At 57.3% G+C, this 21,366-nt stretch overlaps 1 protein-coding gene across 1 annotated transcript in view; it reads right to left on the bottom strand.

The window, feature by feature from the left end:
- CFAP46 (cilia and flagella associated protein 46) overlaps window positions 1-18,252 on the bottom strand; it is a 94,037-nt gene extending 75,785 nt beyond the window's left edge. The window contains exons 1-11 of the mRNA XM_018041099.1: window positions 18,204-18,252; window positions 17,531-17,823; window positions 17,252-17,383; window positions 16,733-16,797; window positions 15,727-15,891; window positions 14,632-14,755; window positions 14,106-14,200; window positions 13,077-13,187; window positions 10,371-10,470; window positions 3,422-3,520; window positions 1,602-1,792 (exon numbers count right to left, since the gene is read on the bottom strand). Coding sequence (XP_017896588.1) covers window positions 1,602-1,792; window positions 3,422-3,520; window positions 10,371-10,470; window positions 13,077-13,187; window positions 14,106-14,200; window positions 14,632-14,755; window positions 15,727-15,891; window positions 16,733-16,797; window positions 17,252-17,383; window positions 17,531-17,823; window positions 18,204-18,252 — 1,424 coding nt within the window. The remainder of the gene's footprint in view (window positions 1-1,601; window positions 1,793-3,421; window positions 3,521-10,370; window positions 10,471-13,076; window positions 13,188-14,105; window positions 14,201-14,631; window positions 14,756-15,726; window positions 15,892-16,732; window positions 16,798-17,251; window positions 17,384-17,530; window positions 17,824-18,203) is intronic.

The raw sequence follows: 21,366 nt of genomic DNA, 5'->3' as shown, positions 1-21,366 counted from the left end.
TTTAATGAAGTCGGCATGGCAAAGGCGTTACAAAACAAGAAAATCACAGGCCAACATCCTCATGAATATACAGGCAAAAACCCTTAAGCACACTAAAGGAACATCAGACCTGGCAATAGAAAAAAGCACGTTTGTCGAGACCAGGAGGAGAAGGCAAGGTTGGTTCACTACTCAAAACCCAGTCACCATAATTCACCACATTAAACAAAAGAGAAAAGTCAGAGCTCCTTTCAATAGTTAAAGAAGCGTTCAACAGCACGCCACACCCGTCCGTGGTTAAGAAACAACACAGCAGGTGGTCATTTACGATGTGTTCCTTCTGTCGTAGGCAATCATATCGCAATAAAGTTAATCAGAAAAAGAACTGTCAGAGGGAAAAAAGGAGGGCAACTAGACGTTATTTCAAACAAACAAACAAATATAAAATAAAAAGATATTTTTGGAAGAAGACATTAAAATTTAAAAATACACGCTAAAGAGGAAGAAAAATTAGAGAATTTGCAAAATTAAAGAGAACTAACGGGCTACATGAAATCTTCAGAATTTGGTGTGAGTCCCTTGAGGGGGTGGGGCTGCGAACGCGGAAGTTTCGCAGGGAGACAAGGAGCCTGGGCTAGGAGCTGTCATACAGCCCTGTGGGATTCCATAAGGAGAAACTATTTTTAAATGAGGAAAAATCCCAGATTTGAAGAGATGTAACTCTTCACAGAGGAGATCCCCAAGTGCCTGCAGGAAATGAATGGTGCTGGTACTGAGGGCCACCGGCCCCAACCTCGCCAGACCACAGGCTGATGATCAGGTCCCTGGCTCCCCTGCTGGGAACCCTGCTCCAAGGGAGGACTCAGGATGGCGACAAAATTCACCCCTGATTAATCTCAGGGCTTCCCTGGTGCTTCCACCTGCAATGCGGGAGACCTGAGTTCGATCCCTGGAGGGAAGATCCCCTGGAGGAGGGGAGAGCAACCCACTCCAGTGTTCTTGCCTGGAGAATCCCCACGGACAGTGGAGCCTGGCAGGCTGCAGTCCACGGGGTCGCACAGAGTCGGACACGACTGAGCAACTCCGCACGCGGCACAGTTAATCTCCGAAGCAGACGGGGGCGGGGCAGCCCCCCACGGCCCCTCCCTGCGGCTGGACGCCCTCCCAGGTGGCCCTCCACACCTCTCCCCTGCCGAGTCCCCATCTCGCGGCCCGTGTCCGCCAGGGACCGTCCTGCAGCACAGTTGCCCCCGGGAGCCCCCGCCCGGGGCAGGGGAGGAGAAACGCCAAGGCCCTCCCTGCTCGCCCCTCCCACCCCTCCCCTCCCGCGCCTGCGCCCACAGCCCCTGTGCCCACCGCCGACGCCCGCCCCGCAGCCCAGCCCTTTCCCCTCGGCCCCTCTGGAGCTCGGGTGGGCGCCACCTGGGTGTCCCTGTCTGCCCCGCGGGGCCCTGCCCCTGAGCCCAGGGCACCTCCCCCACGGCCTGCGGCCTCTCGAGCCGCCACCTTTGGGGGACGCCGTGGGCTCCTGCCCTCTTTCTGGGCAGATGAGTCGGGTTCCACCCCTGCTGCGAGCCTCTGCTCCCCCGTCCGCCACCCAGGGGGACAGCCCAGGCCGCCACCTGTCCGCCTTCTCCAGGACGTCTGCGATGCTGGTCAGCGGCTTCCACAGCTGGTGGCGCAGGTTGTACTGCAGCAGCGGGAGGCACGCGTTCCACTGGGTCGCGCACACCGTGTGGACGAGCCGGGGCTCGCCCAGGCGCACGGCCCGCTGCAGCGTGACGTCCAGCCTCCGCACCACGTCCAGCTGGGCCTGCACGCAGCACAGCGGCCCGGTGAGGCGGGCTGGCCCGGGCAGCCTCAGCCCACCCCCGAGCCCCGGATGGCGCAGGCGGGCCGGGCCCCCGGCCTGAGTCTGCCGGGTGGAAGTTGCCTACGTGATCTCTCGGAGAAGGCCCTGCCCCCGCACAGGCACTGCGTGCTGCGGCAGCGTCTGCTCTGTGAGCCCCTCTGGGCGAGGCTGCTTGCCTCCCAGTCCCGTGTATTCACAGAGCCTGTGGCCCTGCCCAGCAGACAGGGGCCGGCGGGCCTCAGCCTGTGCAACGGCCTCAGCAGGCCTCCCTCAGTGCCCGCCGGGGCTGCGGGCTCCTGCACTCAGCTGTGTCTGGGGGCCTGGCTTCTGGCTCCAGGGGGCCTGCCCTGTGCTGCTCCCAGGTCATGGGGTTTAGAGCAGGCATTGGGTTCAGACCGCGGGCTTCCTGGCTGCAAAGACGCGTCCATCAAAGCCTCGTGAACCGGTCGGTGCCCCTGAAGAGCCCTCGGCCGGCAGAGGCAGAAGACACAGCCCTGCAGTCCCACAGCACCGCCTGTCAGCACCTGCAGGCAGCCAGCAGCCAGCCACGACCTCCCTCGAGAAGGGCAGCGCCGGCGGGGACATCCCAGGTCCCGAGAGAGCACGTGAGCAGGCCCGGAGCCCCCGCTGGGCTGCTTGTCTGCTGGCAGAGCTCCTCCCGGGCCGGGCCGGGCGGGGCCAGGGCAGGGCTCACGGGAGCCAGTCCAGGGAGTGGGCACCGGGGCCCCAGAGCAACGCCCGCCGCCCCATCCTGTCGCAGTGCGTTTTAGCCCCTTTCCATCAGACACAGCCATCGCTGGGTTCCTTCTCTGAGGCGGCGGCCGGACCACACCCCACTGCACCGGGCAGGCAGGTTGCGGAGCTCACGCTGTCACTTTGCCATCGCACTCACCAGCCCCCCGCCTCACAACCCCCAGTGGAACATTCTAGACAAGCCCACGGTCTCCAAGGTGGGCACCAAGGGGGCAACGCTCACCAGGGTCCTCTGAACCTGCTGCTGCCAGGCCTCGGGGCCCCTCTTCTCCTCCCTTCCCACCCTCCGGCCACCCTCCCAGGGGTCTCCCCTTACCCACCGCAGGGGGCCCCACCTCCCCATGCCTGAGATGACCTCACCACTTCCCCGGAGCCCCTCAGGCCCTGCGCTAGGGCAGGGGCATGACCGTTTGCCTGGACCTGAGTCAGGCTGGTAGAAGCCCTCAGGGGACTCGGTGTTCACCAAGGGCATGTGTTCTCAGCGTGCTGGGGGCGGGCTGCTCCACACAGGCCACACGAGGGCCTGGCTGGAGGCCCATCTCATCCCAGCCCCCAGCCCCCGCCCCAAGAACAGGCTGTGTGAGCCCACAGGCCCGCCAGACAGGGGAGGCCCGGCAGCTGCGGGGCTGGGGCCAGGCGAAAGGATGTCAGCCGGCCTCGGCAGGGAGGGGCCGCCCGGCCCCCAGACTTCCTCCCAGAGAGGCCACGCTCACAGGGGAGACTGGGGCACAGGAGGCTGGCCCGTGCCCATCAGGGCCCCTCCTCAAACCCGGTGCCAAGTCCACGGGACCTGCACAAGGGCTCAGCGTCTGCTCCAGCTCCTGGTCCACAGCTTACCTCCACAGCCTCTCGAGTGTAGGTTTTAATTTTATTTTCCAGTCTTACAGCCTCCAGTTCATACTCCAGGCACTCAACTTCAATCAGCCTCGCAGGGTCCTGTGGGCACAGTAGTTGTTGTGTAGACGGAGAGTTTTAATGAAAGCAATCACATTCACTAATGTCAGACAACATTTCAAAATACAGTTCACGGACTCGGTAGAAATTCAACAAAAAAAATTAGGTAATATAAATACATACATATATATATATGAAAAACTTAAAATGTTTCCAAAAGATGCAAAGATTTAAATGAGAAAGCTAGAAAAAAATTTTTTTTTTTTACTTTTCACAGTTAATTTCATTGGACATAGAACTTTTAAATAACTACACCAACTTCAGACAAATGCTTTGTTATGAAATCTGGACAACAATTCCTTTCACTTAACCCCCGCTGGGGTCAGGACAGGGGTCATGCTGCAGGAGGCGGGGCAGCATGGGCCTGGGGTTTCCTGGGTGGGTGGGCAGACAGGTACACAAAGCTGCTAACCTGTTTCCAAAGGGGTCCATTTCCCACCCCTCCCGGGCCCATGTGGGCTGGTCAGCCCCCAGGTGAGCCACCTACCGGGTGAGCGGTTGTGAGGTAACAGGTCACAGGGATTCCTCTTGCTTTTTCCTCTGTTTGTTTCCCCCCCCCCCAGAAGTTTTATCATTTGAGCTCTCACATTTTTGGTTTAGGGTGCATGTTGAGTTGATTCCTGTCCATGGGATGAAGGGCGGCCGGTGCTCACCCTCCCTCCCCTGTCTGGCGCTGTTTTCTGGACGAGACGCTTTGTCTCCAGCGGAAGCCTCTGCACCTGGTCCAGGCTGAGGCCCCGAGTGTGCAGGTCTCTTTCCGGACCCCGTCCTGGCTGTCCGTCCGTGGGCGTCTCCACGTCCAGGCCGCCCATGCTGAACCGCGGTGGCCCTACGCCAGGCCTGCGCGTGAGGCCGTGCCCACCTGCTGGCGCTGCCGCAGTTCCCAGAGCTGCTCTGGGCTACTGTAGGGCCTCCGCATCTCCCCACCAGGTTATGCTCACTCCGTCAATTTCTGAAACACTCCTGTCAAGACTTTGATTGAATCACACTGAATCTACTGCTCCGTCTGGGGAGAACTGCATCACAATAATGCTGAGTCTTCTGACCCATATTATTATCTCTGCTTTAGACAGCAAGTACCTTTCCCAGCGCTTTACGTATCCAGGCTCTCTCTGACTCGCGTGGCCCCCTTACTGGTCCTCCTCACTGTTTGTGCAGATCCAGATTGCTGCTGCCATCATCCTCCTTCTTAAAAAAGCTCTTGAAACTTTCCTGCAGTGAAAGTCAGGCTCTTTCAGATTTTGTATATTTTAATAAATATTTACTTTGCTTCTGATTTTCAAAGATATTTTCTCCGAATGCGAATTTTTTAGGTTGACAATTTTTTTCATTTTTATTTTTGGCTGCACCGTGAGGCCTGTGGGATCTTAGTTCCCCAGCCGAGGGCTGAACCTGCGCCCTCTGCACTGAAAGTGCAGCCTCAGTCTCTGAGCCGGCAGGGAAGTCCCAGCAGTTCCGCTTTTTCCACTTTACTATTTGGATGCTGATCTCTTAGCTCATACTGTTTCCAACAAAAAGTCTGCTGCCATTCTTTTGACAAATTTTATTTTCATTTGTTTGACTTCACTCTTAGCTGCCGCACGTGAATTCTTGGCGGTGGCACGTGAGCTCTGGCGCCCCGTCAGGGATCAGAGCTGCCCCTGCTTCGGGAGTGGAGAGTCTCAGCCCCCGGGCCACCAGGGCAGCCTCTGCTGCCATCCTCTGTCCCTCAGTACAGAATCTCCCCCTCTTCACAGGCCATCAGATTTAGAATTCTGAGCCTTTATTCCCTAACATTTTTCTGCTCCCCACTTAATCTCCGCTCCTTCAGGGACCCCGATTACATGCACATCGGTTTGCTTGAATGCTCACGGCCAAATAACACTGCATCACACACACACGCATTTTCTTTATCCCTTCACCCAGGGACAGACACTTAGGCCGTCCGCACACTTGGCCTTTGAGAATAACGCTGCAGTGAACACGGGTCAGACACCTCTTCAAGATCTGACTTCAGTCCCTTTGGGCTCAGGGCAGTGGGGTTGCTGGATCGCATAGCAGCTTTTTAAGGAGCTTTACTGATTGCCACAGAGGCTGTTGCTGGTTTACATTTCCACCAACGGAGCACCAGGGCTTCCTTTTCTTCACATCTCCACCAGCGCTTGCTGTCTCTCGTCTCTGGACAGCGGCCATCCCAGCAGGCGTGGGGTGAGGCTCACTGAGGTTCTGACTCTATCTCCTGATGACTGGCGGTGCTGAACGCCTCTTCGTGCACCGCTCGAATACTTTCTTTAGAAAAGTGTCTATTAGGCCCTTAGCCCATTGCTTCCCATTGGAGAATGGAGGTGATGCTAATAACGGTGATTCCCTGCTGAGGCATGAGCTCCCCTACAGCTGCTGAAGTCTTATCAGATGTGTGGTTTGCAGCTGCTTTTCTCCGGGGGCGCAGGCCGCCTTTCCGCTGGGTCGCTGTTCCCTTTGCTGTGCAGACGGTTCTTCGAGAGATGTAACCCTCCTTGTTTATTTCGCTCTTGTTGTCGTATTCAAACAATCATGGCCCGGACCAAAGTCGGTAGGACTTTTCCCCTGTGAGTTCTTAAAGGAGTTTTACAGCCGCAGGCCTTAAAATCTGTAACCCATTTCAAGCCAACGTTTGTGGGAGGCGTGACGCAGGAGCCCGGTTCCGTCCGTCCCCAGGGGGCCATTCAGCTTTCCCGGCGTCGCTTACTGAAGAGGCTACACTTCCCCCGTGGTGTTTTGGTGCCTGGTCAACCTGAGTTGGTGGCGGTGCAGCCTCGTTCCCGGGCTCTCGATTCCGCCCCGTTGCTCTCTGCATCTGCTCTCACGCCAGGACCGCGCTGCTTCGGCCACTGTGGCTGTGACTGCAGCTCACGCCGCCGCCAGTGTTCTCCTTTCTCGAGAGCTCTGGCTCTTCTGCGGTTCCATGCAAATCGCCCTTGTTTTCTGCTCCTGCGAGACTCGCCGCTGGAACTGATACGGCTTTCATTGAATCTGTAGGTAGTTTGGGGTAGTGTCGACATTTTAATGGTTTTCATTCTTCCAGCCCAAGAACGCGAGCTATGCTCCCATTCTGCGTCTTCTTCATTTATCTCACTGACGTCTTCTAGCTTTCCGTGTCCAAGTCTTTCCATTCTTTGGTTAAATTTATTCTTGGGTATTGTGTTGTTTTTGATGCTATTGTAAACTGTTTTATTTTCTCGTTCAGATATTTCTTTTTTAGTGGACAGAAACACAACTGCTTTTTTGATGATGATTTTGAATCCTTCAGCTTTACTGAATTTGCTCATTAGTTCTAATAGTTTTTGATGGAGTCTTTAGAGTTTTCTCTGTATAAACAGGACATGTCACATGTAAACAGGGACAGACTTATTTCTTCCTTTATGATTTGGATGCCTTTTATTTCTTTTTCTTGTCTGATTATTGTGGCTAGAACTTCTAGTACTGTGTTAAACAGAAGTGGCAGGAGGAGGCAGCGTCTTCTTGTCCTTGACATTAGAAGATAAGCTTTCAGCCTTTCACCACTGAGTATAATGTTAGCTGTGGGCTCGTCACATGTGGTCTTTATTATGTGGAGGTATTTTCCTTCCACACACTTTTTGTTGAGTTTTTAACATGACAGGATGTTGAATTTTGTTAAATGCTTTTCTTGCATCTATCGGGATGATTGTTCCTTTATCCTTCATTCTTTCACTGTTACGTGTCACATTTATTGATTTGACTACGTTAAACCACCCTTGTGACTTCAGGATAAATCCCACTGATCATGGTGTTTGATCTTTACGATATGCTGCTGAATTCAGTTTGCTGGTATTCCGCTGAGGATTTTTGCACCCGTGTTTTCCTGGGTTATTTTCTTTCTGGATTTCCTTCCTGCGTCCTATTTTCTCATATTTTGTCGGGTTTGGTACCAGGGTGATGCTTGCTTTGTAAACCAAGTTGGAGTATTCCTTTGTCTTCAACTTTTTGGAAGAATTTTGAAGGATCAGCATTAACTCTTCTCTAAATGTTTGATAGAATTCACCAGTGAAGTCATCTCATCCTGAGTGTGTGTTTCTATTTTTTTCTTGATTATTTTGGACCACAGTTGCTTCGCACTGTTGGGTTTGTTGTACTGCACAGCAAAGTGAGTCGGCTGTGTGTGCACGCCCCTCCCTTTCTGGGTTTCCTCGAAGAGCACCGAGTAGAGTTCCCTGTGTGGCACCACAGGTTCTCACTAGCTGCCTCTTAGAGTGGCATCCAGGGTGTGTATCCGTCAATGCGTCTCCCAGCTCACCCCACCCCGCCTTCCCCCTTGGGATCCACATGCTTGCTCTCTGCGTCTGCGCCTCTGTTTCTCTTTCGCAGATAAGTTTGGGTGAGTCAGTGAGTGAAGTCGCTCAGTCATGTCTGACTCTTTGCGACCCCATGGACTATAGCCCACCAGGCTCCTCCATCCATGGAATTTTCTAGGCAAGAGTACTGGAATGGGTTGCCATTTCCTTCTCCAGGGGATCTTCCTGACCCAGGGACCGAACCCGGGTCTCCCACATCACGGGCAGATGCTTTACCATCTGAGCCACCAGGGAGTCCTCAAAATACACAGGAGATAAGTTTAATATATCATTTTTCTAGATTCCACATATATGCACTAATATATTTATTTTTCTCTTTCTGACTTACTTCACTCTGTATGAGTGTCTCCTGGTCCATCCGTATCTCTAAAAATGACCCAATTTCATTCCTTTTTATGGCCAAGTAATATTCCATTGTGAGAGTTGGACTATAAAGAAAGCTGAGCACCGAAGAATTGATGCTTTTGAATTGTGGTGTTAGAGAAGACTCTTGAGAGTCCTTTGGACTGCAAGGAGGTCCAACCAGTCCATTCTAAAGGAGATCAGTCCACAGTGTTCATTGGAAGGACTGATGCTGAAGCTGAAACTCCAGTCCTTTGGCCACCTGACTCACTGGAAAAGACCCTGATGCTGGGAAAGATTGAGGGCAGGAGGAGAAGGGGACGATAGACGGTTGGATGGCGTCACTGACTCAATGGACATGGATTTGCTGGACTCTGGGAGTTGGTGATGGACAGGGAGGCCTGGCGTGCTGAGGTTCATGGGGTCGCAAAGAGTCGGACACGCTGAGCGACTGAACTGGCCTGAACGTTGCACTGTGTACGAGTACCCCACGTCTTCTCTATCCACTTCTCTGCTGACCTTTAGGCTGCCTTCATGGCTGGCTATTGAACATCATGCTGCAGTGGGCACTGGGATACGTGCGTCTTTTAAAATCACATTTTCTCTGCGTACATGCCCAGAAGTGGGATTGTTGGGTCACTGGGTGTTTCTTTACTTGGAGATTTTTTGGTCACTAATACAACCTGCTTACTCACTGGTCTTTCAGGCTTTCTGTTTCCCCACGAGTCGGTCTTGGAGGGTTGTATGTTTCCAGGAATTTACCAGTTTCGTATAGGTTGCCCATCCTCCTGGCACATGTCATACTGGTCTCTTAAGATCCCTTTTGTTTCTGTGTTATCAGTCGTAAGCCTCCTCTTTCGTCTCCGATTTCGATCTTCTGTTTTTCCTGGTTGAGCTAATGTTTGCAGAGTTGTTTCCTCAAAAAACCCGCTGTTGGCTCCACTGACCTCTACTGGTTTTCTCATCTCTGTTTCCTTTGCTTTCGCTCTGATCTTCACCATTTCCTTCCTTCCACTAACTGCGGGCTTTGTTCTGGTTTGGTTTTTTCCCCCCTAGTTTCTTGAGGCATAAATTGAAGGTGGGAGGAGAAGGGGACGACCGAGGATGAGGTGGTTGGATGGCGTCACCCACTCGATGGACATGAGTTTGAGCAAGCTCCAGGAGTTGGTGATGGACAGGGAGGCCTGGCGTGCTGCAGTCCGTGGGGTCACAAAGGGTCTGACGCAACTGAGCGACTGAGCTGAGCTTAGCTGAGGCATACACATGGTGGTGTGCCTTCAGGCGCTCTCTTTTCTTGCTGCAGGCGTGTCTGCTAAATGTCCCTGAGGACGGCTGTGCTGCAGCCCATAGGTTTTGGTGAGGCGTGCACGTGGCGGTTCACTTTCAGGCGTCCTTTTTTCTCGTTGCAGGCGTGTGTACCGAACGCCCCTCTGAGGACGGCTGTGCTGCGGCCCATAGGTTTTGGTGAGGCGTGTTTCTGTTGTCCCGTGTTTCTAAATCTTCTTTTCCGTCTCGCTTCTTTTCTGACCCGTTGGTTGTTCGGGAGCATGCTATCTGACTGCCACACTTTTGTGAAATCATAGCTTTTACCTCCTGTTGCCGATTTCTAGTTTCACACCATTTCAGTCCAAAAAGACACTTAGCATGGTTCCTGTCATCTTAAATTGGTTAAGACTTGTTTTGTGATCTAACATGATCTGCCCTGAAGAGTGAGCACTCTCCTCCTTCCGAGGTGCCGATTAGGCTCGCTCTGCTCAATCCCAAAACATGCATATTGCTCTTCTGTCTGGGCGACCTATCCACGCTGACAGTGGGCCATTACAGACCCCGCTGCTGCTGTGACGACGCCTGTCTCTGCTCTCAGGGTTGCTGGCGTCTGCGTGGTGTAGGCAGGTGCTCCAGCGCTGGGAGCGCACGCATGGATGGAGGCTGTGTTCTCTTCAATGCACTGATCCAGCTTCCACTAATCTCCTACTGGTGCAAAAACCGCACCATTTGAACCATGCGAAACGCACTTTAAAAAGGCTAGAAGGGAATTTAGCAACAACGCAACACTTCAGGCCCCCTGGCGAGGGGCTTCTGAATTCCGTGCCTACTTTTGGCCCTTTGCGTCTGGATCACAGTGAGCAGGAGCCGGGCTTCCGGCCGCGACTACTTACTTTGCTGTCCATCTTCTTCAGGTCTGAGAGGCAATCAGAGGCGATCTCCCAGCACTTCAAGGTCAGAGAAAGATGGGCTAATTCAAAAAGCAAAATCATTCTGGAAACAGAAATGAAACATCATTAGGTCAACAGGAGGCAACAAGACACCTCTGCCTGCAGTGGGATAAGCCTCCAGCCTTCACTCTGGGGCACGAACAAAACGGGAGAGCAAAGGAGTCCCACGGCGAGGGCTCCCAAGCCCAGCTGCCGCGGCCCTGACAGGGGGTTTGGAGGGAGCGCCGCTGTCAGCCCCGTGCGTCCGCACCGCAGCCCCGGGGCGGGGAGCAGCGAGGGAGGACATGTCCTCGAGGCGGACTCCTCCTACGCCTTGACCAGGTGACCAGAGCGGTCGTAGTGGCCGATCAGCTCTCTGCAGAAACCAACAGGCTGGGGCTAACGTGTGCAGAGATGCAAAGCCCCTGGAGGAGCGTGAGCAACTCCAGAAAGAACAAAGCGGGAGGATGAGCCCCCTGAATTTAAGGCTTAACAAAGAACTAGCAGAATCAGGGCAGTGTTCTGGGTGGGGGAGACGGGCCAGGCTTCCCAGCCTAACCCCCTCACGTCTGGACGTGGTGGTTCTCTGCTGGGTGGGGACCTGGCCTGCACGGGGTGGTTGGTGAGCAGTGTCCCCAGACACGCCAGCATCCCTTGGGAACAAGCTGGCGTCCCTGCTCTTCCTGAGGCAGCATCGATGCCTGACTGTGGCCGGGACACACTCTCTGCCCTTGGGCAGCTCCTCCCAGCTGGGCAGGCCCATTCTCCGCCCTCCTCCAGTGATGGTGACCCAGCTTCTGCCCACTCCCGAGGGGCGGGACCACGCCAGAGGAGCCCATCAACACTACCCCTCACCTTCACCTGACGTGCAAATGGGAGCGTGCCCTTTGCTGATGCGGAAGGTGAGTGGTCACGGGGGGCTGGGGGAGGAAAACCCTCAGCTCCAGCTGGCGGGCAGGCGCCACTTTAGCTCTGGCCCCGAGTCCCCGTGCCCCTCTGGCTGCTCTGAGCTCTGAGGACACCTCTGGGTCGTCATCACAGGCCTTCCTCCGTGTGCAGCCCCCGCAGTGAGTTCCTAACTGTGTGTCATGGAGCTAGGCCTTTGTTCTCAAAGACCCTTCTGAGCTCAGAGGATACTATCCTGTATCGCGCCTCCCCTCCCCTCGTCCTTTGCAGGAAAAGGCACCTCCCTTCCCTGCATGGACAGGTGGTCCTGGCCCTCCATCCAGCCCCACCCAGTCTGGACCACCAAGACCCTCTGGCCTTCCCAAGCCCCACCACACACAGCTAAGAAGAGAACCCACCAAGGTACCCATCACTGGTTTTCAGGCCTTTTTTGGCTTTAAACTCAAAGACCTTTTTTTTCCCACCCAGAGTGCCACACACTGAAGCCCAGGTAGGGAGGGGTCAGAGGGCCCCTCGATGACGCCTGGAGCCGCTGAGGCTCTGGGGCTGAGGGAGGGCCTGACCTCACAGACGGCGGCTGTGAGCGGCTAAGCCCGGGACCCGGGCCAGCAGGGAACACGCGCCTTCCAGGTGCGGCAGCAGTGACGGAGCTGAACACACTGGAACCGCAGCAGAAGACGCTGTGTCCTCCCGGCCACAACACAGAGACGGGCAGCAGGGGCGCCACAGACGCACGGGAGGGCGGGGGGTGGGCACAGAGTGCGGGGCAGGTGCAGAGGGTCAGGACCGGGGCCGGGAACCCGGGTCACCGCCCACCGAGCTGGCTGCTGGGCTGGGACCTCGGGGACTCCCTGACGGCCTTAAACGTGTCTGGCCCAGCACTGGTGGGGGGTGAACATCAGCTCAAACAATTCTTATCTTAAATAAAACCCATCTGGACATCAAAAATTATCTGAAAAGCCCGAAAGAGTAAACAGAGTGGAACAGCTGGTAAGTGCGCTGGAGCAGGAGCGCTCAGATCCCGAGACAGCAGAGGCTGCAGCAAGTCTCCAGTAAGATGATTCACAACCTACTCTATAAAAGCTGGGGCGAGGAAAGGACTGGAAAATTAACAGAAGGAAAAGTGTTCGCAGATACATGAATGGCCGTTCCACTCAGTCAGCAGCAGCAGGCCTGCCCGGAGGGGCGCGGCCCCAGGAGGCGGGCGGGCGTCCTGGTCGCTGGGTCCACTCTGTCCCCAGAGCCCCTACCCCCCGAAACCTTGGGGAGGCCATGCCCAGGGACCAGCTGGACCTGCTCTGAGTTAGAGCGCGAGCCTGGTCAAAGAGCTGCGCTGGGCGCACCCAGACCTCTCTTTCAGCCTCCTGCTCAGCCCGCAGCTCCGGGAACTCCGCCCGGGACAGAGCTCTGAGCAGCCCCCCAGCACTCGAGCAGAGAACTGATGATGGAAACCCGGGGTTGGGGGGGTTGTTCTTCAGCCACTGGGATGACTCTTCAGAAGGTGTGAGGTGTGACTGGAAAAGCACTTGTGATAGAAGGCAACTGGACTTTTGAAAGTCCAATATGAAGTTTCATATCCCAAGCGCTGCCAAACAGTGCAACTTCAGGACAAAAAAGACTAGAGAGAGAGGCCCCAGAGCCTCCATACGGCTGACGCTTGCTTGCGGAATTATGGTGACGGTGTTGTTTCCGCTTTTCTTTCATGTTTTCCTGTAGTTTCCAAATGCTGTACACAGACGGGAAGCTGGAGAGACACACACTTACTTTTCCTCTCTGACTGAAGGCAAGCGCTGGTGATTGTACTGACTTAAGAGTGTGTAGGTGTCCTTCAGAATTTTGTTGACGTCTTCAGGCAAATCATTTTGATCCAGTTTTCTAGAATGTAGATTAATTTAATCAAGTATTAAATAACGAAAAGATCATATTTCTTTAAGTAATTATTCTAAAACTAATTTATCTATGAACTTGTGTCCTCCACGAACAGAAGGCCTAGGTAACACCTGCTGCTTTCTCTCCGCCGGGCTGCTGGTGACCTCACAGCTCTTCTGCCCGCCCCCAGTCCAGCCTCTGTCTTGCTCTGCCGCTAAGAGCGAGCCCGGAGGAGGCGTGCACAGGCCACACACCCGATCCAGCCCCACACCTGCAGCCCACCCGGGAGGGAGGCGGGGTCCTTCCCACCGGCTGGGTCCAGCCCAGACAGCCGCTGCCTCCCTCTGGACAGCTGTCCTCCCCACTCACTCGCACACCGGGACCTCCCCACTCACACACACACCGGGACCTCCCCACTCACACACCGGGACCTCCCCACTCACTCACACACACACCGGGATCTCCCCACACACACACCGGGACCTCCCCACTCACCCACACACACCGGGACCTCCCCACTCACACACTCGGATCTCCTCACCGCACACACCGAGTCCTCCACCCCCCTGTCCCCCGCTCGCCCCAGCAGCAGGCCTCTGCCTGGTACAGTCTCTCCCCCGCACCCTCGCCCGTCCCATCAGGGCCTCGCGCACAGAGCACCACCATTCTGTCAGCCTCATGGTCAAGTCTCAGGCCTCCTCCGGCAGGGCCGTCAGAGGCATCTGACGTGGCTGCTGTCCCCGCTCCCTAAAAGCCACCCACCGTACTGCCTGAGGAGCGCACTCACTCTGGCCGCCTCTCCGGAGCCTCTCAGCAGATGGAGGCGAGGTCGGGCCTGCCCTCCAACCTGGCCGCCACTGCACACACACCCCTGCCCGGGGCACAGAGCCTCCTGGGCGTCTGTCCCCGCCCCACAACACCTACGCTTTCAGCATATTAATGTGGAAAGTGACAGACAGGCTGATGGAGCTTCTCCTCTCTTCCTTTAACTGAGGCTCGTCCATGAGCTCGTGCTGGACCTGTCATAAGATGGAACAGAATATCGCGATTTAAACAGTCAGGGAGCGGCCAGGTACTGTGTTCAGCTATTATTTTGCCGATATTGTTCCTTTAAAACGGCGTTTGTAACTGACAAGTACTTTCTCGTTTCATATGCCTTATGCTTAGTTCTGCACATAATTCCAGTTGAATTTTATACATAAAATGAATAGGTGATGAGCGCTCTTTACACACACTGTCGCAGTAACTATTTTATGAAGTTTCTGCTAATTAAAAAAAAAAAAACTCAGTGTGGTTAAAAAGGGAACATTCAGCCACGAGGAGGGAAAGATGGTGTTTCGTCCTGTTTAGGCTGGCACGCCTGTGTGTGTGTGTCTATATCCCAACGGATGGTCTCGGCTGTTTTCAGACAAAATGACTTCTTTCTGCACATGTGAATATTCCGACTCACCATCAGGGCAAATATTTGCCGGTATTTCTGCGGCACATGGGCCTTGATGAACGGCGCTGCGGTGGCACAAAACTTCGCCGCCTCGCCGCTTTCCCCAGCCTGCAGGTAACACTCCAGGAGCTCCCTGGATGACAGAGGAGCAGTCAGGCCTGGACACTCGCATTTGCTGCCACTAAGGTCTAATAACCGATTGCAACATGCGTGTGAAGTCACTTCAGTCGTGTCCAGCTCTTTGAGACCCTGTGGACTGTAGCCCACCAGCCTCCTCGGTCCGTGGGACTCTCCAGGCAAGAATCCTGGAGCGGGTTGCCATGCCCTCCTCCAGGGAAGCTTCCTGACCCAGGAATCGAACCCAAGTCTCTTAGGTCTCCTGCAGCAGGTTCTTTACGACTAGCACAGCCTGGGTTATCATGTTTTATTAATTTTATGTTTTACAAACTTCAGAAAGATGCAGAAATTGGACAGCTCCTCACCCCATGCACGGTCTGGGGCTCACCTGACTGGCCCAGACCTAGAGGGCTGGGCCCCGACTCGCAAAGGGGCCGGGGCCTGTCCAGCAGTGATTCTGTGTACCTCAAACAACAGCCTTCAGAGAAAAGGCATGGTTTTACTGATTTTCTGTTAAAGCTTCCCCAAACTGCATGAAAGGTGAGAAACACCTGCAGACTCTGGGTTCCAACTTCACAGCCGGCCCTCTGGGCCTTCCTGGCACCCGCGCAGTTGCTGGCCACACACAGCGTCCCCCAGATACAGGAGAGCGTCACCAAGTGCCCTTCAGCCCGCCCACCCGGCCGCCTGCTCTCTGGGACCAGCTGCTGAGCCACTCGCTGTGGCCCCACAGGGCCACCCAGCCAGCCTGGCGCGCGGGGGGCGAGCTTCCTTGGGTGGGGCGCGCTGTTGCTAGAACGTCTGCTTTCCCGGTTTCTTCAGTCCCTGGGTTTTGAGTAGAAGCACGCTTCCCGCGATAACGCCCGTCTGCTCGGGACACCGTGGCGCCTTGGGCAGAGTTGAGAAACTTCTGCGGACAGGGCGCCCCAAACCTGGTTCCCAGTTCAGACCAGAGAGCGGAGGGGCCGGCGGGGGCGGGGGACTCACAGCATCAGCTCTGCCTGCCACTCCTTGTCCTCCTCCTCCGTCTGGCTGAGCGCGCTCACCATCTGGGCCAGGCTGGGGACCAGGTAGTGGCGGTAGCCAGGCCTGAGAAACGGCCTCACCATCTGCCAGTAAAGCACCGACGCGTTGTACACCAGGAAGTAATACCTGCGGCGCCAAGAGGGGACAGTGAGGCCCCGGGGCTGCCCGGGCCTGCCCGAGGGAACCGGCTCATGTTCAGCAGTGCGGCAGCCCCGCCCAGGGCAGCTGTGCTCCCCGCTCCAGCTCAGACCCCGCCGCGACGGAGGGGCACGGCACTGACCAGGCCCCTTCCCAAGGGCGCCCACCCCTCGGGCTCCGAGGCTCCAGAAACACCCACTGTCCTCAGAGCTTCGGCTCAGGGTCAGGCCTCGCCCCCCAGACATCCCTGCCCAGGTCCTGCGCAGAGGAGGCCGTCCACAGCAGACGCAGGGAGGACGGACAAATAATCCCAGGGCTGACACGCAGCTCCTAGGGCTGAGCGTGTCCATCTCAGATACGCTGTGTCAACACCAGTCTGTACGCAGATTTAACAATTTCAGTAACACTTCTTTTTGATGAATATTAACTAAGCGGAAAACTGCCAGAGTTTCAGGAGATTCACCCCTCCAGACACAAAGCCTTAGGCCAGGGGGTGTACAGGACTGTGGGGGAGGGCAGGGAGGGGGCCCAGTGCCAGTCCCCCAGAGAGGACCGAAAAGGAGACTCCTAGGGACTGGCCAAGGGTGAGGCTCCCACAGGGACAGCAGACAAAGGCCATCTGCAGGCCACAGGCTTTGCACAGGAGAGGAGGCAGCCAGGGCAGATGGGCGTGCGCGTGGCCGGCTCCAGCGTCAGGAGACGGGCGCACACGCCAGAGCTGCAGGAAAGCACGAGCGAAAGAAGACAAAGCCTGTCGCCTGCGCAGAGCCACCTGGCAAACTCCGGCTCCAGACCCTCCAACTAGGAATGGCCGCCCCGTTGTGCCCACCTCGGTTCTCCTTTTGCAAAGCTGATCGCCTTCATATACTGAGTCACACAATTTTCAAATTCCTCCTAAAACAAAATAAAGACTGCACAGTGAGCCCCCTCCCTGAAAGCCCACCCCCTGCTCCCCCCACACCCCTCTGTGAGCAGGCATGACCACACACTAGGGCGCAAAGGTCAGAGGTCAAAAGGACACAAGCCAGACCCCGGGGCTTAGGGAAAAGCACAGATGGAAATGCAGCATCACATTCACTGAAGATGAACCCGGTCGCCCAACTCCCAGCAAAACCACGCTGGAGGTGGGGGAGCTGCTGCGGGGCGAGATGTGGGATTCTGAGAATCAGAGGAACGCAGGGGAGACACAGCAGCGCCAGCAATAAGGAGTTCAGCGCAGGATGGCAAGCGAGCTGCGGGTGCACTTCGCCGTGCCAGCAGACTCGAGGTGGTGTACTCCAGGGCTCCCTCACTCAGAAGGACGGGAATCAGGAGGAACCAGCCCGCCGGGCTCAGGGCCCCCTCTCACCATGTTTTTCGTGGACTTGGGGGCACACAGCTGGGCCCTGCACAGGTGCGCCCGGCCCAGAAACTGGGTGACCGGCCCCTTCACCTTGAAGTACATCTGGATACAGTCTTCACTCACCTCCCGCTGCCCCATCTGCGTGAGCACAGAGCCCCGGGGGAGGCTGGGAGATCAGCAGCCCTTGGACCACCCACCAGGGGCCCCCTGCTTCCCGATTCCGGTGTAAACCAGGAGATCGGGGTCCCCTGAAGCTGCCTCCCTAGGAGCCCTGGGACTGATCACCTTCAGGGCCTGCTCTGCACATAAAACAAACAGGTCGGGGCTGAAGCTTTCTGTGGGGTCGAACTCGGACTTGCCCAGGTTGGCGGACTTAATCAACTGGTAAGCCCTCTTCAGAGAGTCAGTGTCTACCAGGATAGGAGTGAGGAAGAGGCGGTCATCAAGCGTCCACCGCCCCGCAGAGCAGCAGTGGGGACGGTCGGGAGGCGGAGGACGGGGCTGGACTCGGGCAGGCTGGGCCCCACTGGTGCGCTCCTCTCCAGGGAGGAGCCCAGCCGGAGAACCCCGCGGCAGCCCTGCGGCTCAGGCTTCGGGAGCCTGCGACGTAAGTGATTCTGAGGAACAGTTAGGAAAAACGAAAGCTTTCCTTTAAAAAGGCACCTCAGTTTGCCCAGGTCAGACACATCCTCGAAGTGCTGGCTTCAAGGGGTCACTGGATCAGGTAGGGCGGGGGTCATCAAGGTGCGGAGGGGGTCCTGGTAGGCCCCGGGGTCTCCCCAGGGGCTGGGATTCAGCGAGGCCCCGGGCCTCCCTGGGGGCGGGTGGTGGGCGGGTTCTGGGGTCTCCCGGGGGCAGGGATCCCTGGGTCCCGAGGTGTCCCCAGGGGCTGGGATCCAGCAGGTCCCGGAGTCCTCCCGGGGGTGGGGGTCAGGGGGTCTCGACCTCCCCCGCCCACCCTGCTGGCTCTCGGCGCGGGCCAGCTCCTGCGTTATGACCAGGTCCATGGCGCCGGCGTCCGAGGTGCCCACTGCCCCGAGGTCTGTTGGTTTTTTCTCTGCTGGGGCCTCGAGGTTGCCTAGCGACGGGGATGGACGCGAGACTACGGGTCGGCGGCGGGACCAAACTTGTCCCGAGGCGTACCGCGCCGGCGCCCACCAGCCCCGCGGAGAGGGCCTGGGGAGGGGCCTGGGGAGGAGTCCGGGCCGGTCGGGGGCGCCGGGCGGAGCCGGGGCCGCACCCTCGCCGGCAGGTCCGCAGCCCTGCCTCTGCCCGCGCCCCTGGCCGGGCTGCAGACCGCAGCTGCACCCGGTCCGCGCTGGATTCGGGGGGTCCCGGTTGGGTGTCGCTGGTCCAAGTGCCTCCCTCGCCTGAGCCCCTCCCAGCCCCCCAGAAAGCGGCCCTGTTCCTCAGCGTGTTCACGCACTTACCCTGCAAATAGTTCGGTGCCCCCGCCGCTCGCAGGGGCTGATCCGGGCCTGCGGGAGGGACGGCCGCCCGCGTGGGGGAGGACAGGACACCTCACCGAGTCTCTGTGTGCCCCGCCCTGCAGGGGAAGCGGGGAGCCTGGCCCTTGGTAGAGAAGGCACGGCCCTGGAAGGGCGCTGGGGGAACGCCCCAAGCTCAGGGCAGTTGAGCTGAAGTCTGAAAGAGTGGACAGTGCTGGACAAAGGAGCGGTGAGGACGCCAAGGGAGTAGCCTCTGCTGAGGTCTGGAGGGAGGGCTCCCCTTCCTACAGCCTGAACCGGGGTGCTGGCGCCAGGGAAAGACTGACAAGAGGGCGCAGGTGAGGAGCGTCCTCCTCCGGCTGGCACACAGGGTGAGGGCGGGAGCAGAGAGTGGTTGGTGATGGCTGTGGGGCTGGGAAGGGCCGGGGGCCCACAGCACAGAGACTGTACGCCCAGGAGGTGGACGGGGCATGGGGTTGCCCTGGGACGCTCTGGGAAAGGGCGGATGTTGGAGGACTCAGAGGGGGTGGCAGGCCTTCTGTCTGGGACAGGTGGATCAGGGCCGACGTTTGTGGGAGGAGAGGTCAGGGCTGGAGGTGCAGGCCTGTAGGGGGTGCGCAGAGGGGATGGGGTGCGGGTGAGATCCCAGAGGGGGAGCAGGGTCCCGAGGTAGCCCTGCAGACCCCTGGGCCTCAGGCAGCAGGTAGAGCATCAGGGATACAGAAGGGAGACTGGAGAGCTGGTCCGGATGCCGGGCAGGGCTGGGTCTGGGAGCCAGAGGAAGCGGCAGGGAAGGGTCAGCCAGTCACATGAGGCCCAGACAGCGGTGAGGTCAGCTCTGAGAAGTCCTGTGGGTTTAACAGCACCCAGGAGGAGGCTCAGGAATGGCATGTCTAATAGGACTGTGGGGGAGGGGCGGGGGAGGGCGGGTGGGAGAGTGAGCAGGGGGAGGAGCGGGAGGTAAAGACTTGGATCCATAATTCTGTCCAGAAGTCCGGCTCCTAATGGGGAAGAAAGAGACTGGGGAGGTGGTGTGGGGCCTTTGGGGTCTGGAGAGCGGTCTTTTAAAGGTTTATGACAACTGAGCACCTTTCAAGTTGATGGGCTCTTATCCATAAACAAAGTGATGGAAGTTAAACATCCTGTGGGGTCGGGACCAGCGCCACGGCGGATGGCAACTGCGTGTCCTGACAGCCCAGAGGAGGACAGCGTCAGACCAACGCCTGCGGAATAAACTTGACCAGATGTGTCAGTACTGATCCAGGGAAAACTAGAAGCTCCCCGTGGACCCCGAGCTCGTGAACCAAGCCTGACCTGTGACCCATCCTTCCTTCCAGCCTGATCTTTCCTCTTGGCACAATCTCAGAGTCTCAGCAGCGCCTTTTGGAAATCGACAGTGATTCTGAAGTTTACATGGAAACACAAAGGGCCTGGAATGGCCAAGATCGCCTTGAGGAAGAAGAACAAAGGTGGGGGACGCAAACTCCTGGATTCGGAGACTTACTCTAAAGCCGGGGTGTTTCAAACAGTATTATGTCGGTGAATAGACGGCAGGACAGAACAGTTCAGAACTGAGCCGCACGCGCTTGCCAGACGTGCCATTTCAAGAGGGAAAGGCAAGTCTTGGCAACAAGGATGCCAGGACAGCTGGGCAGGGAGTGGCCAGGGACCCACATCATACCGTGGACAGAGCTAGTTTGAGCTGGGCCACAGATAGACTTTGAAAGAAAAATGTAAGTGGGTACAGCTCCTTGAGTAAAACAAAATACTTCGCCAGGAGAGGGGAGAGGACCAGCGGTCAGCCAGTGGGCACCTTGCCTGGGAAGCTGAGGGAGACCAGGTGGTCTGGGGAGGGGTGCTGGGTGTGGAGGAGGGTGGGGGCTGGCTGAAAAGAGGCTCCTGGAACCTGGGTTGGGGGCTGTGAACCCCAGGTGGTAATCTCCCCTTGAGTCTCCCGCAGGGCCCAGCTAATCACATCCAGGGCTAGAGAAGGTCCCCTGGGGCCCAGGGGGTGGGAGGCTGAAGGGGCAGGTGAGGGGCTGTGAATGCTGGACCGAGGAGAGCAGGAGGGAGGGCCGGCAGGCAGAGGCTCGGCCCTGGAGACGTGGCCAGAGGAGCCCGGCAGGCCCACCTGGGAGGAGGAGAGTGTTGTGGGCCCTTTGACGGTGGCTGAGGGGCAGCGGAGCGGCTCTCCCTCACTCATCCTCCTGCCTTCGGGGAGGTCTTCTCTCTCCTCCCCTTGAACTCAGGAGTCAGCCCTGGTTTGGCCAGGCACGGGATGGTCCTGCTACCCACCTTCATCGTGAGCAGTGTTCTGGTCACTGTGCCGTGGCCTCGGGGGTGTCCTCACGGGGAGAGCGCCTTTCTTTGGCCCTTCCTTTAGGCTGCTGCTGGGGGGTGGCTGTGAAGACCGGGGCTTGAGCGGCTGTTTTGTGCCGTGAGAAGGAGGCCTTGTGCTGGGGGAAGGAGCCCGGTGACCCATGCAGGTGGCTGCTCAGTCAGGGGCCCTCACAGCAGGGGGAGCAGCCTTCCCCCTCGCTGACCCTGCGGCCCCTGCGTTTCCTGAGATGCCCAGCTGACACCATCACCAGGGCTGTAGCTGTGCCTGTGGGTGAAGGGTAGGGCCCAGACGCAGGCCCCAGGGCAGTGGGCCAGTGGGCCAGTGGAGAAGGG

The sequence above is a fragment of the Capra hircus genome, chromosome 26, assembly GCF_001704415.2.
Source record: "Capra hircus breed San Clemente chromosome 26, ASM170441v1, whole genome shotgun sequence".
NCBI lineage: Eukaryota > Metazoa > Chordata > Mammalia > Artiodactyla > Bovidae > Capra > Capra hircus.
This window is presented reverse-complemented; position numbering and strand designations above follow the sequence as displayed.